General features: G+C 45.0%; 1 protein-coding gene across 1 annotated transcript in view; it reads right to left on the bottom strand.

The window, feature by feature from the left end:
- Nucleotides 1-5,907: 5,907 nt before the first annotated feature.
- SLC17A9 (solute carrier family 17 member 9) overlaps nucleotides 5,908-17,288 on the bottom strand; it is a 31,831-nt gene continuing 20,450 nt past the window's right edge. Inside the window, exons 7-13 of the mRNA XM_050918682.1 lie at nucleotides 15,152-15,248; nucleotides 12,223-12,310; nucleotides 11,632-11,666; nucleotides 9,720-9,835; nucleotides 7,791-7,846; nucleotides 6,191-6,220; nucleotides 5,908-6,071 (exon numbers count right to left, since the gene is read on the bottom strand). Coding sequence (XP_050774639.1) covers nucleotides 5,908-6,071; nucleotides 6,191-6,220; nucleotides 7,791-7,846; nucleotides 9,720-9,835; nucleotides 11,632-11,666; nucleotides 12,223-12,310; nucleotides 15,152-15,248 — 586 coding nt within the window. The remainder of the gene's footprint in view (nucleotides 6,072-6,190; nucleotides 6,221-7,790; nucleotides 7,847-9,719; nucleotides 9,836-11,631; nucleotides 11,667-12,222; nucleotides 12,311-15,151; nucleotides 15,249-17,288) is intronic.

Below are 17,288 nucleotides of genomic sequence, written 5' to 3'. Positions count from 1 at the left end.
CTACTGCATCACACCCGTTTCTCCCCCTCAGCTGTTAGATCCTGATTTGCAAAAAGCTCAGATGTATAACTGCTCACACAGAAATGTGTGTGTGCCTACTTTGTATATGCAATTACCATAACATTGGCCATTTGTGCATGCAAGTCCCTGATTTGCACATGCAGTCAAATGTCTTAACAGTGACAGTCTCTAAAGTCTTTAAAAATATTTAAAGGCTGAAGGAATTTACTTTTCTTTAACTGAAATTTTTTTTCCCCTGAAGAGGTTGATGTCTCTTTAAAGTAAAACTGAAAGATGCAGGATTGTTTCATTTTAAGTCTGCACATCCAGTCCAAAGCTGGATATTGAGAATTATTGTCTCTATGTGGATAATTGAGCAATTCAGATTGTCAAATTTAAATTATTTCCATTCCTCACCCCTAAAATGACTGCACACTTTACTGTATTATTACATAGCTGTTGTGACTGGGGATTTTTTTTAATGAAAGTTAATACTTAGAAACAGAGATAAGAGTTATATTCCTGTTTAAAAGGACAACTGTTGCTGATAAACACATTTGTAATACAGATGTATATTTTCTATAGTATTTTGAGTCTGCTTTTGCTTATAATTATTCTAATAAATGAACAATATTACATGTTTTATTTGCCGTTTGGTTTGAGCATGTAGGTGGCAGTCGAGTCACATTTTCTAGCTTTTCTCCTCAACAGTGAGAGACAGAAACTCACTCCTTTTATTTTTTTAATGCAAGTTGAGATTCTCCCCTCCTCACACACCTCCAGGAGCTAGAGCTTTAAGAAAATCACCAAATATTACCAGACAAAATCGTGAGAATTGGCGTCACTGCATCATTCTAATCTAGCAAATGCTTTGGAATTCGAAGGACAGCTTCCTAAAACTCCTGTAAGGTCTGCTCATTCCTCTCTCTAGTGCAGGGGTCAGCAACCTTTCAGAATTGCTGTGCCAAGTCTTCATTTAGTCACTCTAATTTAAGGTTTTGCGTGCCAGAAATACATTTTAACGTTTTTCAGAAGGTCTCTTTCTATAAGTCTATAATATATAACTAAACTATTGTTGTATGTAAATTAAATAAGGTTTTAAAAATGTTTAAGAAGCTTCATTTAAAATTAAATTAAAATGCAGAGCCCCCCGGACTGGTGGCCAGGACCCGGGCAGTGTGAGTGCCACTGAAAATCAGCTCGCGTGCCACCTTTAGCACGTGTGTCATAGGTTGCCTACCCCTGGTCTAGTGACTGTTTCAATTTCTTAAGCTGACAGCCCCCACCTCCACACTTTAGCACTCTGGTTAGCATGCTGAAAACCCCAGTATTCACCCTAGATGATAGTATGTGATACGCTTTTTGGTTTCTGTCCAGTCTTAATCTCCTTAATTAACATTTTGCTTTGGAGTCGGGAGGGTGGAGCGCCTTCAGTGAGAAGTCCTTGCCCAAGTCCACTTTAAATTCTGGCTCTACTCTTAAGAGTTTTACTAGCATAGCTGCGTCAGTTAGAGGTGTGGTTTTTACCGATACAGCTATGATGGTAAAAGCCCTGGCTGCAGACTCAGTTATACTGGTACAACTGTCCTTATACTGGTAGAGTGGGAGTTAGGCATCTAGTGGAATTTTCAAAGCATTTATTTACCTCTTTACCTTTTAAAATCTGGTCCTGAGAATATAAATTAAGGCAGATGAGTCAGCTGAATAAATTGCTGCTTTAATACTTAATCACATTAAGTATAATTTGGATCTGGCTCTTCCTTATTAGCCTTATCACATTGCACCTATGTATTTAAATGAAAACAAGGCTTTGCTCATCTGATTGGTTTTCTTTATTTTTGGCAGGTCTTTCTGACTGCAACAACCATTGTCACACAAGCAAGGTTAGGCAAGATTTGCTTTTAAAAAAAATACAGCCATGAACAATGGTCTCAATACCTTATCAAAATGCACAAAACACATGAAAAAAAGCATCAAACACGCATCACATATATAAGATACCAGCCCGTGCTAGATTGACAGAGACAGATAACCAAGACCATGTACCAAAATGTTAGCTGCCAATGGGATTACAAAAGTAGGTGCACCCTGCAGTGCTGCTTTGGTTTTTCTGGGCTTGACTTCACTTGAACAGTTGGATTGAGTTATTCCAGTAGAACTAGCCTACGGTACGTCCACACTGCAATCGGACTGAGTGACTGCAGCGCGTGTAGACACACCTCAGCTAGCTTCGCTGCTGTTGTGACTTGAGCTAACTTTGATCTAGCTGGATCAAAGCAAGCTCAGGAATGTCTACATGTGCTGCAATCACACTTCCAATGTGCACTGCAGATATCCCCCCCAGTGAGAGCAACTACACTGCAAAATCACACTCGAGCTCCATAGAGCAGGTGGGTTAGCAGCTGAGTTGTTGTGAGTTGGATTCATGGGTAATTTAACAGATTTACTGGTACGCTGGGCAGCCAGGATCCTGGGCAAGGTGGGTGGAGGGCAGCTGTGGGCCCCCAGAAGGAGCGGGACCTTAGGAGGAAGGGGCAGGGCTGTGGCCAGACTCTCCCAGCCAGCCCTTCAGTGTTGCCCAGCATGGCTGCTGCTGGGAGCCCTGGGCCCTTTTAAATCACTGGGCCCTGGGGCAGCTGCCTCTTCTGCCGGCCTCCCGCCATCAGCGGCCCTGCCAGTACGGTTGACTGTGTACCGGCTTTCTTACCGGTACACTGCACCGGATCAGCTTACTTTCACCTCTGGTTGGGTTGCTGCCTTCCCCTGCATTAAACAACTCAAGCACCAGCAGCACTTAAACTTCAAGCCGCTACTCTTGATGGACCAGCTAGCTCAAGCTTAAAAGCACTGCTTAATTTGAGCTAGAGATTTTTGTGCGTGGACAGGAGTTAGATTAGACACACAACTCAAGTTACACCTTGAGTTAACGGCTAGGGTGACCAGATGTCCCAATTTTACAGGAACAGTCCCAATAGTCAGAGATTTTTTTTATATAGGCACCTGTTACCCCTCAACCCATCCCAATTTTTCACACTTGCTGTCTGGTCACCCTGCTAACAGCAATGAAGACAAGCCCTTCGTGTTTTCTTTTTTAAGGTCTCGGCTTAAGACTCTCCTGCAGCTAGGAAGGGTTTATCGACATGCAGGTTTGCACTGGTATGAATATGTCATTTTAAACTGATTCAGTTAAACCAGTGCCAAAGACTGTGTGTTTCCGTTTAAACCAGGCTTGTTTCAACTAATTTAAATAGCTTGGGAACAGGTTTAACTAAACTGAAATAAGCCACTCTTACACTGAAATGAGTGTAGAAAACACAGGAGTTTGCACCAGTTTAACTAATTTGTGTGCAAATTTGCATGCGGGCACCCCCAATTTTCTTATAAACCCTCTCACATCTTCCCAGTTCCACCACTCCCTCTCTCGGAGGCAGTGGTCTCAACCTATTTACCATTGTGAGTCGCATCCAATACTACCTGTATGGCCCTGAGGATGTCACATTGGCACAGCTGTGTGCTGATTGGGCCTGAAGAGCCCACAGGCCACAGGTTGGGAACCACTGCTCTAAGTAGATAATCCCTGACATCACTTTTTACTTTTCACTGTCCACCAAGGGCCAGTTTCAGCTCTGGATTCTGGCCAGTGGAATTCCTGATTGACTTCAAATAAAACGAAAAATGTGAAGTTTTCCTTGTTAAAACTCTGAACAGCACCATCATCTGGATTCTATGGACGGGTCCAACAATCGGCATGCTCTGTGGTTTCCTACATCATTTTCACCAATATGGTGTGTGGCTGATGGAGGGAAATGTGAACTCAAAGACATAGCCTTGCGTTCTCTTCTGCAAGTCCTGTTTATAGCATCTAAACTTTCATTTTCTTGACAGCTTTAAAACACTTCCCAGCAGCGTCATCTGGTCACCGTCAGGATGTGGGGCAGTGAGCTGTAACCGCAAGTCCGCCGCCGGCTACTAACAGAGAAAAAGCACACAAGAAGGAGAGTTCGGCTCCTCTCTCTGGTCCCAGGCCACACACATGCTGTAAACTCTTGTCAAGCCATTGGACAGGATCACCAGGACCTATTAATATCTCAGTATGCATTAAAGTTCAACGCATATTAGTAGAGCTCATTAGCACCTCTGCAGTTAAAAGGTCCATCAATATTTTCATTATGAACCTGTGCATTCAGAAGTTTATGACTTGGTTGTAAATATGTTCTGAGCCGAAATTTGGCACCAAAAAAAAAGGGGGGGCAACACACATTTTCAAAGAATCTGGGCATTAAATCTGAGCCTGCAAATTTCACACCAACTTTTTCGTGAGTGTGGGTTTGGCAGCAGGTGTAAATTGTAAATGTCTCCACTATGCACCAACAATAATTTACATCAGTTTAGGGCCCGGCCCTGAAATACCCAAAGCCATGCTCCAAACTGATTAATATGTCGTGGCAACCATCTGCCTCAATGGACGACAGTGTAAGTGCCAAAGCAGATCAGTTGCTAGGTGTCATGAGGCGGCATCGCGAGTGGCTAAAAAGGCCAATTCTCAAGTGACAGTCCTTGCCACGAACTGGAGCACAGAACTGAAGCTTAAAACCAAGATGCCAGGTTGAGGCCCCTTTGAAAATGTGTCCCCTGCTCATTCACTCCACAAGTACAATTTTTTAAAACACAAATGTTGAACAGAACCAAACAGATTTTGCATAAGCTATTAGAATGGGTGTAGGAAGAAGAAGTTTTATGATGTTACACGAACCTCTGCATTTAAAATAGCCCTAACAAAATAAAATTGCAGGCTGTTAAATCCTTCCTTTCACGGAACGCTCATTGATTACAGCGAGAGGTCCACACGAGACAGCTTGCAGAATCACCTTTTTAGAGCATAAAGTGGACTAGGCCTTTTTGGTATTTAAAGTCAAAAATTATAAATAATTTAACACAATCAAGCTCCAAAGCATGCTTTGCAGTGGCATGGTAACTCCTTTGGTGAGCATTCAGCAGTATGGATCCATAACGCAGAAACAAGCCCTACAATTAATGTAAATACATAACACGCACTTTTTAGGCTCTTTTGAATGTCTCCTGTATTCCTGCATTCCTTTCAATGCATACTGGAAACAGACCTAGTGAAGCAGAAAACACTTGGTATTATGGATCCATAGTCCAGAATGTGAGCCATCCTTCATATACATTCACAGCATATGGCAAAACAACTCTGAACCCATTCCTTTGTACACCCTGATTGTACCTGTTATATATATGGCAATACTGAGGCACACAAGGGCAAGTTAAGGACAGTCCTTGGTATTATTAAGTTCATTTCGTGTTGATGAAAGGAACTGATTGACAGCCCTGGAGAGGGGAGTGATCTTCTCAGCCACAGAATAGGTAGAACATGGACACCTGCAATGCATGATTCCCGCACTGCTCAGATGTCTCATCTCTGTACCGGAGGGAGCATCTCTTAGGATGAAAGAGGCATTCACTCTCAATGAGCCGTTCAGTCTTTGGCATCTCTGCTGAGACTCTCAGCTAAGGTACCATTTAGTGTCAGCTGGGATGGCATTTCCTGCACTAGGAACTTGACTGCAGGTACCAACTGATTTCACATAGGCCATGAGCTGCTTCGTTCAGGCAGTAGTCAATTCAAATTCAAACTAGTGACCTAGAGCTGAAAGGCTCTATAACCCAAGAGCCATCCTCTAAGCAAAGTTTTAACTCTGGATTTCCTCTCTCCTCTGGGTTTAGTTCAGGCCCGTAATAGTCTCGCAATAGATTTTTTTCTATTTAAATTCTACAAAATAATAATATTCTCTTCTACAAACAACCATTTGCACAACCACTATCAATAGAAGTTACAGTCCTAAACCCTTCAATGGATTTCATTTGCTGAACTCATGTTTACAGCGACTATAGATCTACATATGCAGAGTCTGTGTCCATCCTTTGGGCCTCGCCAAAGATCAGGAATGTACAGAGCCCCAGGGCATTAACTGTAGCCACAAGGTTGAAAACAGAAACCCAAGAACCAGTGGTTTCAATCAGATGACCGGCTAAATACACACAAACGACACCTGTGTACAGAGAGAGAGCAGAAATGAATCAAATGGAACTTGGCCAGGTCCTCGCCCCGTAATGTCAGCTCAGCCGGAGGATCCCCCAAATGAGGGACAATTCCAGGAAAATCCCTTACCTAATAGGGCTCCACCTGTATTTCCAATGCCTGTAAAGAGAAGAAGGAAACCACTGCATCACATCAATTTGCACCCGATGATTCTAACCATAAGATACTTGCTAGGAATCTGGAAATTTCAACACTCGCATGTGCCCTTTCGATAGCCTGACTCCTGTGTGGGCACAAGCCTTAGATTCGTTAAAGTGCATGCACGTGCAGTTATTTGCACCTGCCGAGGGCAGGGGAAAGCACATGAATAAGCACAGGGAGAGCTGAGCATTGATAATCTAGCTCTGAATGTGTACAGTGCTACTCCCAAGACTTTTCACTCCCTTTGGGTTCGCTCGCGCTGGTTAGACACAGCCCCACTGTGTGGGTGTCAGGGTAGAGCTGCAGCTCCCCATGGGGTAGAATGGGGGAGAGCTCTTGGAAGTAGACTTCCTCCTTGAGCTTCCAGAAAGAGCTTATCCACTGCTACGCCTTTCAGGCAGTGCAGCATATACTTTCCCTAAGGTGCACCTAAGTCGCTCAGCTGTCCAGTGTGTGGAGGGCAGGGTCCACCTCCTCCCCATCCCCCTTCAGGATGTCTTGCTCTCCCAGGGGGATGCAGAGACTGCCCGCAAGTCTGGCTGCTGTGTAGGAGAGAGAACTCCTAGCACACTCCCTATGCACCCATGAAGCCACACAGTTTCATAAGTAGGGCCCTACCAAATCCACAGCCATGAAAAATGTGTCACAGACCCAGAAAACTGGTCTTTTGTGCACTTGTACCCTGTACTATACAGATTTCATGGGGAAGACCAGCGTTTCTCAAATTGGGGGTCCAGACCCAAAAGGGGGAGTTGCAGGGGGTTCACAATGTTATTGTAGGGGAGGTTGTGATAGTGCTATTCTTACATCTGTGCTGCTGCTGGCGGTGGTGCTGCCTTCAGAGCTGGGCAGCCGGAGAATGAGGGCTGCTGGCCGCGAGCCCACCCTGCCGGCAGTGCCCCGCCAGCAGCAGCGCAGAAGAAGGGGTGGAAATACCACGCCAGGCCATCCTTACTTCTGCGCTGCTGCTGGCAGCGGCTCTGCCTTCAGAGCTGGGCTCCTGGCCAGCAGCTGCTGCTCTTCGGTTGCCCAGCTCTGAAGGCAGCACCACCCAGCAGCAGCACAGAAATACGAGAAGCTGTACCACAATCCTCCCTACAATAACATTGTGACCCGCCACACACAACTCCTTTTTGGGTCAGGACCCCTACAGTTACACCACTATGAAATTTCAGATTTAAATAGCTGAAATCACGACATTTACAATTTTAAAAATCCTATGACCATGAAATTGACCAAACTGGACCTTGAATTTGGTAGGGCCCCATTCTCATAAGCACCCACAGCGCATTTGGGCACAATCTCGCCCTTTTTAAATTTCTCTCCGACATGCAAAGCTGGGTCATGGATGTTAGCAATCTCTACCTTCTGTTACATCTCTGCAACCCTAATCAAGTCAAAAGGCTGCCTGGATTGAGCCATGTTCTGCCCTCAGCTACTTGTGTTTACATGTAGTTCCCTGGGAACTATTCCCCATACATGGGTATATTTTCTGTGCAAATAAAAATTGTTAAAAATGCCCCCTTACCAAACAACAAGCCAGCACACGATGGAGCCAGATCCTGAACATTGACTGAAATGCCACTGTTCACAAAGAGAAGAGAAATTAAAGGCTTTTTATTTTTAAACAGGTTTTGATTGTTTTTCAGAATTTACACAAGATAAGCATGCTGTTTCTCAGTGAAGGGAACCAATCTGAACCAATCTTGTGAGGAGAAGGAGGAGGGAACTGAGAACCAAAATATGGTTGAAATTGAACCAAGATGGGAGAATAACTGAATGGAAAGACTTCAAAATAAGAAGCAAAGAGCTTCAGTATTAGCGGGAAAGTACAATAGATACAGTGGTGGTTACATGGCTGCAGTTACATTTATAAAGTGTTAGGTGGGGCCAGAAGGAAATTTGAATTCTCTTGAGTGTGTCCATCATTAGCCTGCTAGAACATGCCAGCTTCACTGTGGCAAGACTCAGACACTTTTTCCTGCTAGACTAGGACTAGGTGTTGCTGTACCAGTTCAGACCCACCAAAATCTGATGCTTTGATTAATAGCTTTTAAGGCAAGAAGGAACCATTAAATCAACTAGTCTATCCTCCTTCTGGACTGAAGCCCAAGCCCCAGCATCTCCCCTGGCCCCCCATGGGGCTGAAGCCCTGAGCCCTGGTGACCCCACCTCCCATGAGGCTAAAGCCCCATGACTCCTCTCCCCACAGCTTAAGCCAGGAGCTCTGCCACTCCGCAGGGCAGAAGCCCCATGCTCCTCCCCCACCCCCAGCCCAGTGGTTGAAGCCCAGAGCATCCCCTTCTCTTCCCCTGCTGCTGGGCCCTGGAGTTTTTATATCATGTTGGATGGGTGGGGAGGACCCAGAAAGAAAAATGTTAAGAACTCCTGCATTACATCATCCTCCTGCATGTCACAGGCCGTAGAATAACACCCAGTTACTCCTGTATGGAGTTCAATAACTTGTGTTTGACTAAAGCATGCCTTCCAGAAACGCATCCCATCTTGAACTGAAGCCATCAAGAGATAGGGACTCCACCACTCCCCTTGGTAGTTAGTTCCAATGGTTAACAGCCCTCACTGTTAAAAAAAAAGTCTTATTTCTCATTTAAATTTGTCTGGTTTTAACGTCTAGCCATAGGTGGTTCTTCTGCCTTTCTTTGCTTCTATGATAACTCAAATTTAGAGGCAGAAAGAAAACCAAACAGTTGTGCTAAAATTGGGAAGAAATCCCCAGTTCTAAGTGGACAATAAGAGAGAAGTAAATAACAGTTTTAAAAGGATGGAGTGAATTTGCCAATGACTTCACTAGAGGCTGGCATATGTAGGAAGGTGCTGTGGAAACTCCTCTCGTGAAAACCTCATAATGCATCTCAGACCTGATTTGCAGCAACCTGGCTGCCCCATCTGCTAAGCAGCATATTCATCCATTACCCCTAGTCTGGCCCTGTGCTGGGCTGTTTCAAGACTAAGCTGAGGTAATGGGAAGGTGGTGAGAGAAATCCTTGAATTTGAATCGTGTCATGTATTTAATATTTCCCAACAGTGGGTATTTACAAGGATTTAGCTGGCTGTCTTGAGTTACTGACACATACAGTGCTCATGTTCTGGACACTTCATCTTTATGTACAGTCACTGCTCAATAAAGCCTGGATAAATCCTCAAGCCTTCGATCTTAGATTAGAACTCTTCACATGTAACAAATAAAACATTGGTTCAATTTGTCTGCTAGGTGTTTGACATATAAAGGCAGCATGGCTTATTGAACGGGGCACTAGAATAAGCCTCCGAAGACCTGGGTTCTATTCTTGGCTCTCCCATTGGCCAGATGGGTGACGTTGGGCAAGTCACTTAATCCCTTTGTGCCTCAGTTTCCCAGTGGGGGTAATGACATCTGCCTCCTGAAAAGTACTCTGTCAGAGCTCTGCACTACTCCTATGATTATTACTATTATTACCTGTGGTTAAAGGTCTGAAGTCCAATTGAGACAGATGCAAATACTATAGCTTTGCAAAAACTGGATGTCTGACCCATGCACAAGGCAAAAATGCTTGATACGCCTGATCCGATGACCTAAAGGAAAAAGAAAATTAAAGACATCTGCAACAAATTCACAGCGAGTTGCAGGGAACAAAAGTAGCTCCTATTGCGGACGGGCTCTCCCTTTTTGAAAAACGATGGACTCATTATGGTTCTGTACACAGAGCTGGGTGGTTCTGATGACTTGCTTTCCTCTGTATGGCACCTTCACATTCCTAAGGCAACGGCCTACGGGCACAGACAAGTGCCCTTTTGTGAGGTGGAGGCAATGGAGCATGTTATAGAGCAGCGTTTCCCAAATGATGGGTCCTGACCAGTGTTCCCTCTAATTTCTTACATCCATGTGTGGAATGAATTTTGTGATGTGCACCAAGATGAAGGTGGTGTGTGATACATCACCTTCATAATGGGGTAGATAACAAAATTAATGTGGTGGGGTGGGGCCGAGGGGTTCAGAGTGTGGGAGCGGGGCTCAGGGCTGCGGCAGAGAGTTGGAGTGCATGGGATGTGTAGGCTCTGGGGTGAGACCAGGGATGAGGGGTTTTGGCTGCAGGCTTCCCCAGCCCTCTCTCACCACAGCAGCTCGGGGCCGGGGAAGAAGCGCCTCTCCCTGGCCACGGCAGCTCTGGGGCAGGTCCGTGCTGGATCCTGCAGAGCGGGCTGCTTCTCCTCACCGCAGCCCTGAGCCCCTGTGTGGGGCTTAATAGGCAGCTGCGCAGCTTGGAGGAAACAGGTCCTGACCCACTAGTGCAGGGCTAGTCAATTACTTTTTGTCACGGTCCAAATTTCTTGGTAAATGGTATAGTTAAGATCCAGCCTCCAGAGAAAATAATAACCCCCGCCCCCCAACAATAATGATAATAACTAAATGAAAAGATATCGGGGTCTGTTCAAAAGTGGTCCAGATCTGGCCCATGGTCCCCCTATTGACTACCCGTGCACTAGTGGGTCATGGGAAGGGTCTAGGTGGGTTGCCAGTCACTGCACCCCCCATGCCATTCTCCCCCTCCCCGTGCTCTTCTCTGCTCGGCCGGGGAAGTAGGCAGCAGCACGGGGAGTGGGATCCAGGCAGCAGCAGTGCGGAGGAAGCAGCCGGAGCCAGCAAGCTGGCTGATAGTGACTGCGGCCTGGTCGTAGGGAGAGAAGGGCTGACTGGATGCAGCAGGGGGCAGAGCTGGGAGCATGAGGGCAAGAGGCTGGGGGGAGCTGAGCAGGGGTTTTGGCAAGGCTAGTGAGGGGAGAGCAGGGGCTGAGAAGTGGAATGGGGAGCAGAAGGCTGAGAACAAACTCAGAATTGCTGTTGTACACTCATAGGATTTTAGAAATAGTCGTTCCTGTACATCTCTATGTAACAGGGGCTCCTCATAAGAGACCAAACATAGTTGGGGGGCCACCTTAGTAAAATGTTTGGGAGCCGCTGTTCTACAGAAGGGATGCGCTGCTCTCGCATGGGGCTTTTGTTCTTGTTCATTCTTTTGCTGTTTCCCTTCATCCAAAATCTGAAGAGTCATTCGGTGTCAAAGAACACGCTTGCTCTGCGGGGCTGACAAAAACTCTCCATATCGCTCACAAAATTGCCACTCCCAGGCAAACTGTTAAAATATCCTGGTTTGTCAAAGCCCAGTGAAAAAGTCATGGCCTTTCTCTGTGTCCTTCCCACAGATGCTGGTTACCAGCTATCTGCCTAGCTATGAAAGCTCTTTTTTTACAACCAAGATCATGAGTGAAGCTTCCCAAGAACTCGAATCTGATGTCCACTGTTAGACTAATATGCAAAATCGGCGCTAACAGATAACTGATGTTTCACTCGCAGGCTTTCGTCTTCTTACCTGCATGAACTTACGAACGGTGATCGTTTTATAGCCTGAAAGGGAAAATGAAGACGATTGGAGGCATTTAAACTAGACCCCTCTCAATGAAGCGGGGACTAATGTTTCAGTCTAGAAGAGTTCAACACCCATAGTTTGGGCTCACGTCAGGAGAGTGAGTATAAGTTAAATTTAACACACAGGGTCAGAGTCTGTTTCAGACATGTGCCTACAACTCCCATACAAGACAAAGGGTCTGGCTACACTATGAGGCTTTTAGCTGCTGACAAAAAACTTCCACCCCCCACAAGAAGCAGTGGCTTTGTCGGCAGGAGAGCGCTCCTGCCGACAAAGCACTGTTCACAACGGCGCTTTTTGTCGGTAAAACTTTTGTTAACAAAATGAGAAAATGTTTTGCTGATGAAGTACCAGCGTAGACAAACCCAAAGGGCGTTACAAATATGTAGAGGCCGTGTGGAGGACAGTATTTATCCAAGTTCCAGGCCAGAAGCTCAGCTTCCTCTTTCTCCCATCAAACCCGTCTCCTCCCATCCAGTCTTTTCTTTGCATTATGAAAAGACAGAGCTGATGAACAACCCAAGGATCTCTTACCCTGATTGATCAGGTGATCAGACAGGAATCCGCTAAACAAACTTGTTGGGATTGCAACCAGCCATGGCACTACGTTAAACACCCAGCCCTGAAAGGGAGAAAAATCCTCACAGGAAAAGTGAAGAGAACCAATGTTCACATCCTGCTAATGGAGCAGGGTTTGTTTGCAGCTAATGGATTTTATACTGCAGGCGCGTCGCATGGGACATTAGGATTTACTCTTTCCTGGTGCTTTTGCTCACCTAACACAAGAGCTTTAAACCACTTTCTCACATTCCTTCCAATGCCCTACAGAGTTCGGTGCATTCCAGGATGGGGCCTGAGGTCTGTAATGTACATGCACACATGGTGCTATATAAATAAGTGAATTGTTAAATACCATAAAGTCTGACTGGCTTTACACCCATGACAGAGAGGCAGAAATTTCTCTCTACAGTAGTAAGGAAGGATTAAAAGTGGCAGAGTTTACTGGCAAACAAGATTCTGCGGCACAGAGCCAATATGCAAACTGTGTATTCTATCCAGCTTCATGGGTCACCAGCAAAACTGCAGACTAAATTCAGACTATAGCCGCTATATTATTAGCTAGCAGTTCCATGCAACTGAGGGAACACAGCTGGGTTTTCTGGTGCCAGGGTTGAGCTTTCAAGACTGATAAAGAGGAAAATTTTGCTTTGTCTTTTCAACTGAGAAAATGTATTATGGATGTAACTGAAGACGACTAATGGAAACATTTTCAAAAGCACCTAAGTAATGTAGGAGTTTATATCTCATTGGCTTTCAGTGAGATTTTCAGAGGTATTTAGGTGTCCAGTGGGATTTTCAAAATCACCAAAAGAGGTTAAGCCTCTAACTGAGTTCAATGGATGTTAGGAACCTAACCTGTTCAGACGCTTTTGTCAACCGCACTAGGCACACATCTGCATTGCTAGGAACCTAAATACCTTTGAAAATCTAGCTCTTCGTCACGTTTGAAAAAGGAACTTAGGCTCCTAAATTGCATTGCCAGTTTGCAAAACAAGAGCCTGATTTTCAGACGTGCGGAACACTTGCAGCTCCCAATGATGCCAGCTGGAGCTGTTCTCGCTCAGCACCTCTAAGCTTGTGGCCAAAATATACAAGAAGAACATAAGGACATGGAACAGTGCCACATAGTTCTTTTATAGGGTCCATTTTCAAACCATAGCACACTTCACGGCATGGGCCAAAGGTACAGGATTCTCGTCATTGAATTGGACATTAGCAGAGGGAGAAAAACAACTCACCTGCAGTATGTATGTTTGGCCAGTAGGTGACATAGTTTTATCACATTAAGGATTATTGTCAACCCTTCAATTTACATTGAATGAATCCATGTTTTATTAATATTTACGAAGCAATGGCCAGATGCAGGAATATTATATAGAGCATCTTACATAAGGGCACAGGAATTAAATATGTAACAGATGGCTAAATTACCAAATCACTGCTACCCAAGCGTATTACAAGAGGTGCTGCAAATCTTGTTATAACAATATGTTTGCTGGTTTAATACATGATTTTAATATAAATATCAAGTATGCCATAAAGCCCCCTCATTAATGTAATAAATGTATGGGATCCTGGGAAATTCCAGAAACACACGACAGAGCCACCATAGAAAAGACAATCTCAGGATTTCTGTGGGCAGAATGAATTGTAAAAATACAAGATCTCAGCCCGGAAGAATTTTAACCAAGTTTCAGAAAAATGGGTGATTTATTTGTGCAGAACAGAGAGGGGCCTTTCTTCAGAGCTTTCCAAATAAAAAAATGTATATTAATTAGTAATGAAAATTTTTATCATTGTAACAACTAACAGTATCACGCCTCTAAGCTCGGCTATGCCAATACAGTAACAAAGGCCCTCGGTGGTTGTCTGAAATTGCTTGCAGCTATGAACTCTGTGCCATCCTCACCCACACAACAGGGCAGCCTAGAGACCACAGAGAACTCTGTGAGAAAGGGATTCATGACGGGGAGCTGCTGATGTGCGGGAAGTGCAGCATGTTGACACTGCTGAAAAGGATCAGAGCAGGCAATGCTATCTCTTGGCACTGCTGGTACATTTGGATAGTTAAACAATATGGCCACATCCTGCGATTAGATCCCATGATATCAATGTGCAGGTGCAAGGGGGGGATTTGATGGCATGGATCAGGGCCTGTATTTGAAGCTTTGTTTTAGAAGGGACGTGTGGGAGGTACAAGTTTCTATTCCCCTATTATTAAATAGCTGGACTCCTGCATATATCAAGCATATACTCCCTGCTTGCCAACACCTTCATGTAAGAATCAGGGGTAAAGGCAACAGGCCACCATCATGTATCTAAGGTTACAGCACATCCATATGGGGAAGAAATCATTCCTCCTTCTTCTCCCTTCTCTCCCTCTCGGCAATGCTTGATCCCAAGGAAAAGCTTTTCTCCTATACTGACACTGTCTTCCTGTCTCATCCAAAATCCATGGCCCAGTTACCAGCTGTGTGTTTTGGGGGAGTTGCGTTAGATCTCATGGGCTACAAAGGAAGCCTTGGACAGTGCAGGAGCAGCTTCTTCTTGAGAGCTTGACATTATGGAGCAACCGAGAGTGTTGCTCCTTGACATACTCTCAGAGGGGACCCTGCGGCAAGACAGGGCAAGCGACAAAATGTGAGTGAACCTGTCAGAACAATGCAGAAGGACTAGGCCAATCAAAATCAAACGTAGGGGCGAAGGGGACTAAAATCAACCTCCTAGTGTTATTGGCTCATATACCGAAAGGGACATTCTCTTCAGGCCTGATCCAGAGCCCGCTGAAGACAATGCAAAGCTTCCTAGTGTTAACGGGAGCTAAGTAAACACATGGAAATACTACATCTGTTTGCTTGTACTGAGCCTTCAGAGTCTCCGCTTTGCTGTGGTGTCAGCCTACCTTAGACTCGGGAAAAGTGTCCTTAAAGAAAGTTGGCAACCAGGAGAGGAGGGTGAAAAATGTGCTGCCCGTAGAAAGCTGAGCTACTATGACAGCCCTGTAAATATACAATGAGAAAAAGGATCAATCAAGATGACAGATCACATTGGGTAAAAAAAAAGGGGGATTCTAACTACCCACTACTTCAAGACAGTGATGTCAGGCATATATATAAACCCTCTATAGCACTGAAGCTGCTTCCTGCGATTTTCTGGAGATACCTAATCCCACCTGACCGCCAGAGCAAGAGGAGAGAGCAATGCACCAGTGAATTCTCATGATGCTTTCACCATAGGCAGCTCTGAATGGGGCCTTGATATCTTGACAACTTAAGATACAATCAGTGCTGATAACCATCATACTCATGGAGTGAGTCTCAGTATGAAAGATCCCATCAGCTCCTTACTTACAGCAGGACTTGTGCCTTTCCCTGGGATTTTGTTTAGGTCCTGCTAAATGTCTGTTGGGCAAATATGTCCACTCAAGCGATATTACCGATAATAAGCAACTGATTTAATCTAGTATACTAGCTAGGGTGGTGCTGTCACTGAAACAATAACACAGACAGTTTGGAACAGAACCCTATCTGACAGGACACTGCAATGCAAGCGTACCAGGAAGAATTACTAGCTTCATGTTACACCTACATTATTAATATAGCTTCATTCTCACCAGTGCATCCTCGGCACCCTTTCCAGAATACTGCCCATATCCCCACCTATCACCTTACTGTCTTTAAAGCCATGGCCATTTTCCCTCAGATCCTGTCACTGTCTTTCCCTTAAATGGCCACAAGGCAGATGTGCTGCGCTACAGAAAACACTCCCCTGCTCTGGGCTGGACAGTGTTAAATCCAGAACCCTAAACTAGGAGGATGTAATGTCTCCTGAGATACTTTATTAAGTCAAAGTGACAATTAAAGGGGCATTTTTTGGTTGTCTCTCTCAGCAACGAGAGCAAAGATTACAGTACCCAGTGTCCTCTGAGCCACAAATGCAGAGTATATGCAATGAGAGACCAGGTGGGGGCACTAATATCTTTTATTGGACCAACTTCTCTTGGTGATAAGCTTTCGAGTCACAGGTCTTGGAAAAACCTGAAAAAGAGCTCTGTGTAGTTCGAAAGCTTGTCTCTCTCACCAACAGAAGTTGGTCCGATAACAGATACTAGTGCCCCCACCAAGTCTCTCTAAATACAGAATGTGGCATTATGCCCTGGACTGTTTGAAGCACAGACAAATATAATTCACACAGGATTGGATGGTGTAAAGAGATTCACTCTGCAATACGATAATACCCTGCTAAATGATGATGATTAATTTACTGCCTAGTGATCATAGAATCATAGAATATCAGGGTTGGAAGGGACCTCAGGAGGTCATCCAGTCCAACCCCCTGCTCAAAACAAGACCAATTCCCATCTAAATCATCCCAGCCAGGGCTTTGTCAAGCCTGACCTTAAAAATCTCTAAGGAAGGAGATTCCACCACTTCCCTAAGTAACCCATTCCAGTGCTTCACCACCCTCCTAGTGAAAAAGTTTTTTCCTAATATCCAGCCTAAACCTCCCCCACTGCAACTTGAGACCATTGCTCCTTGTTCTGTCATCTGCTACCACTGAGTCTAGATCCATCCTCTTTGAAACCCCCTTTCAGGTAGTTGAAAGCAGCTATCAAAGCTCTTCTAATTCTTCTCTTCTGCAGACTAAACAATCCCAGTTCTCTCAGCCTCTCCTCATAAGTCATATGCTCCAGCCCCCTAATCATTTTTGTTGCCCTCCGCTGGACTTTTTCCAATTTTTCCACATCCTTCTTGTAGTGTGGGGCCCAAAACTGGACACAGTACTCCAGATGAGGCCTCACCAATGTTGAATAGAGGGGAATGATCACGTCCCTCGATCTGCTGGCAGTGCCCCTACTTATACAGCCCAAAATGCGGTTAGCCTTCTTGGCAGCAAGGGCACACTGTTGACTCATATCCAGCTTCTCGTCCACTGTAACCCCTAGGTCCTTTTCTGCAGAACTGCTGCCTAGCCATTCGGTCCCTAGTCTGTAACAGTGAATGGGATTCTTCCATCCTAAGTGCAGGACTCTGCACTTG

The sequence above is a fragment of the Gopherus flavomarginatus genome, chromosome 11, assembly GCF_025201925.1.
Source record: "Gopherus flavomarginatus isolate rGopFla2 chromosome 11, rGopFla2.mat.asm, whole genome shotgun sequence".
Classification (NCBI taxonomy): domain Eukaryota; kingdom Metazoa; phylum Chordata; order Testudines; family Testudinidae; genus Gopherus; species Gopherus flavomarginatus.
Note: the sequence above shows the minus strand (reverse complement) of the source record. Positions and strands in the feature narration are given on the sequence as shown.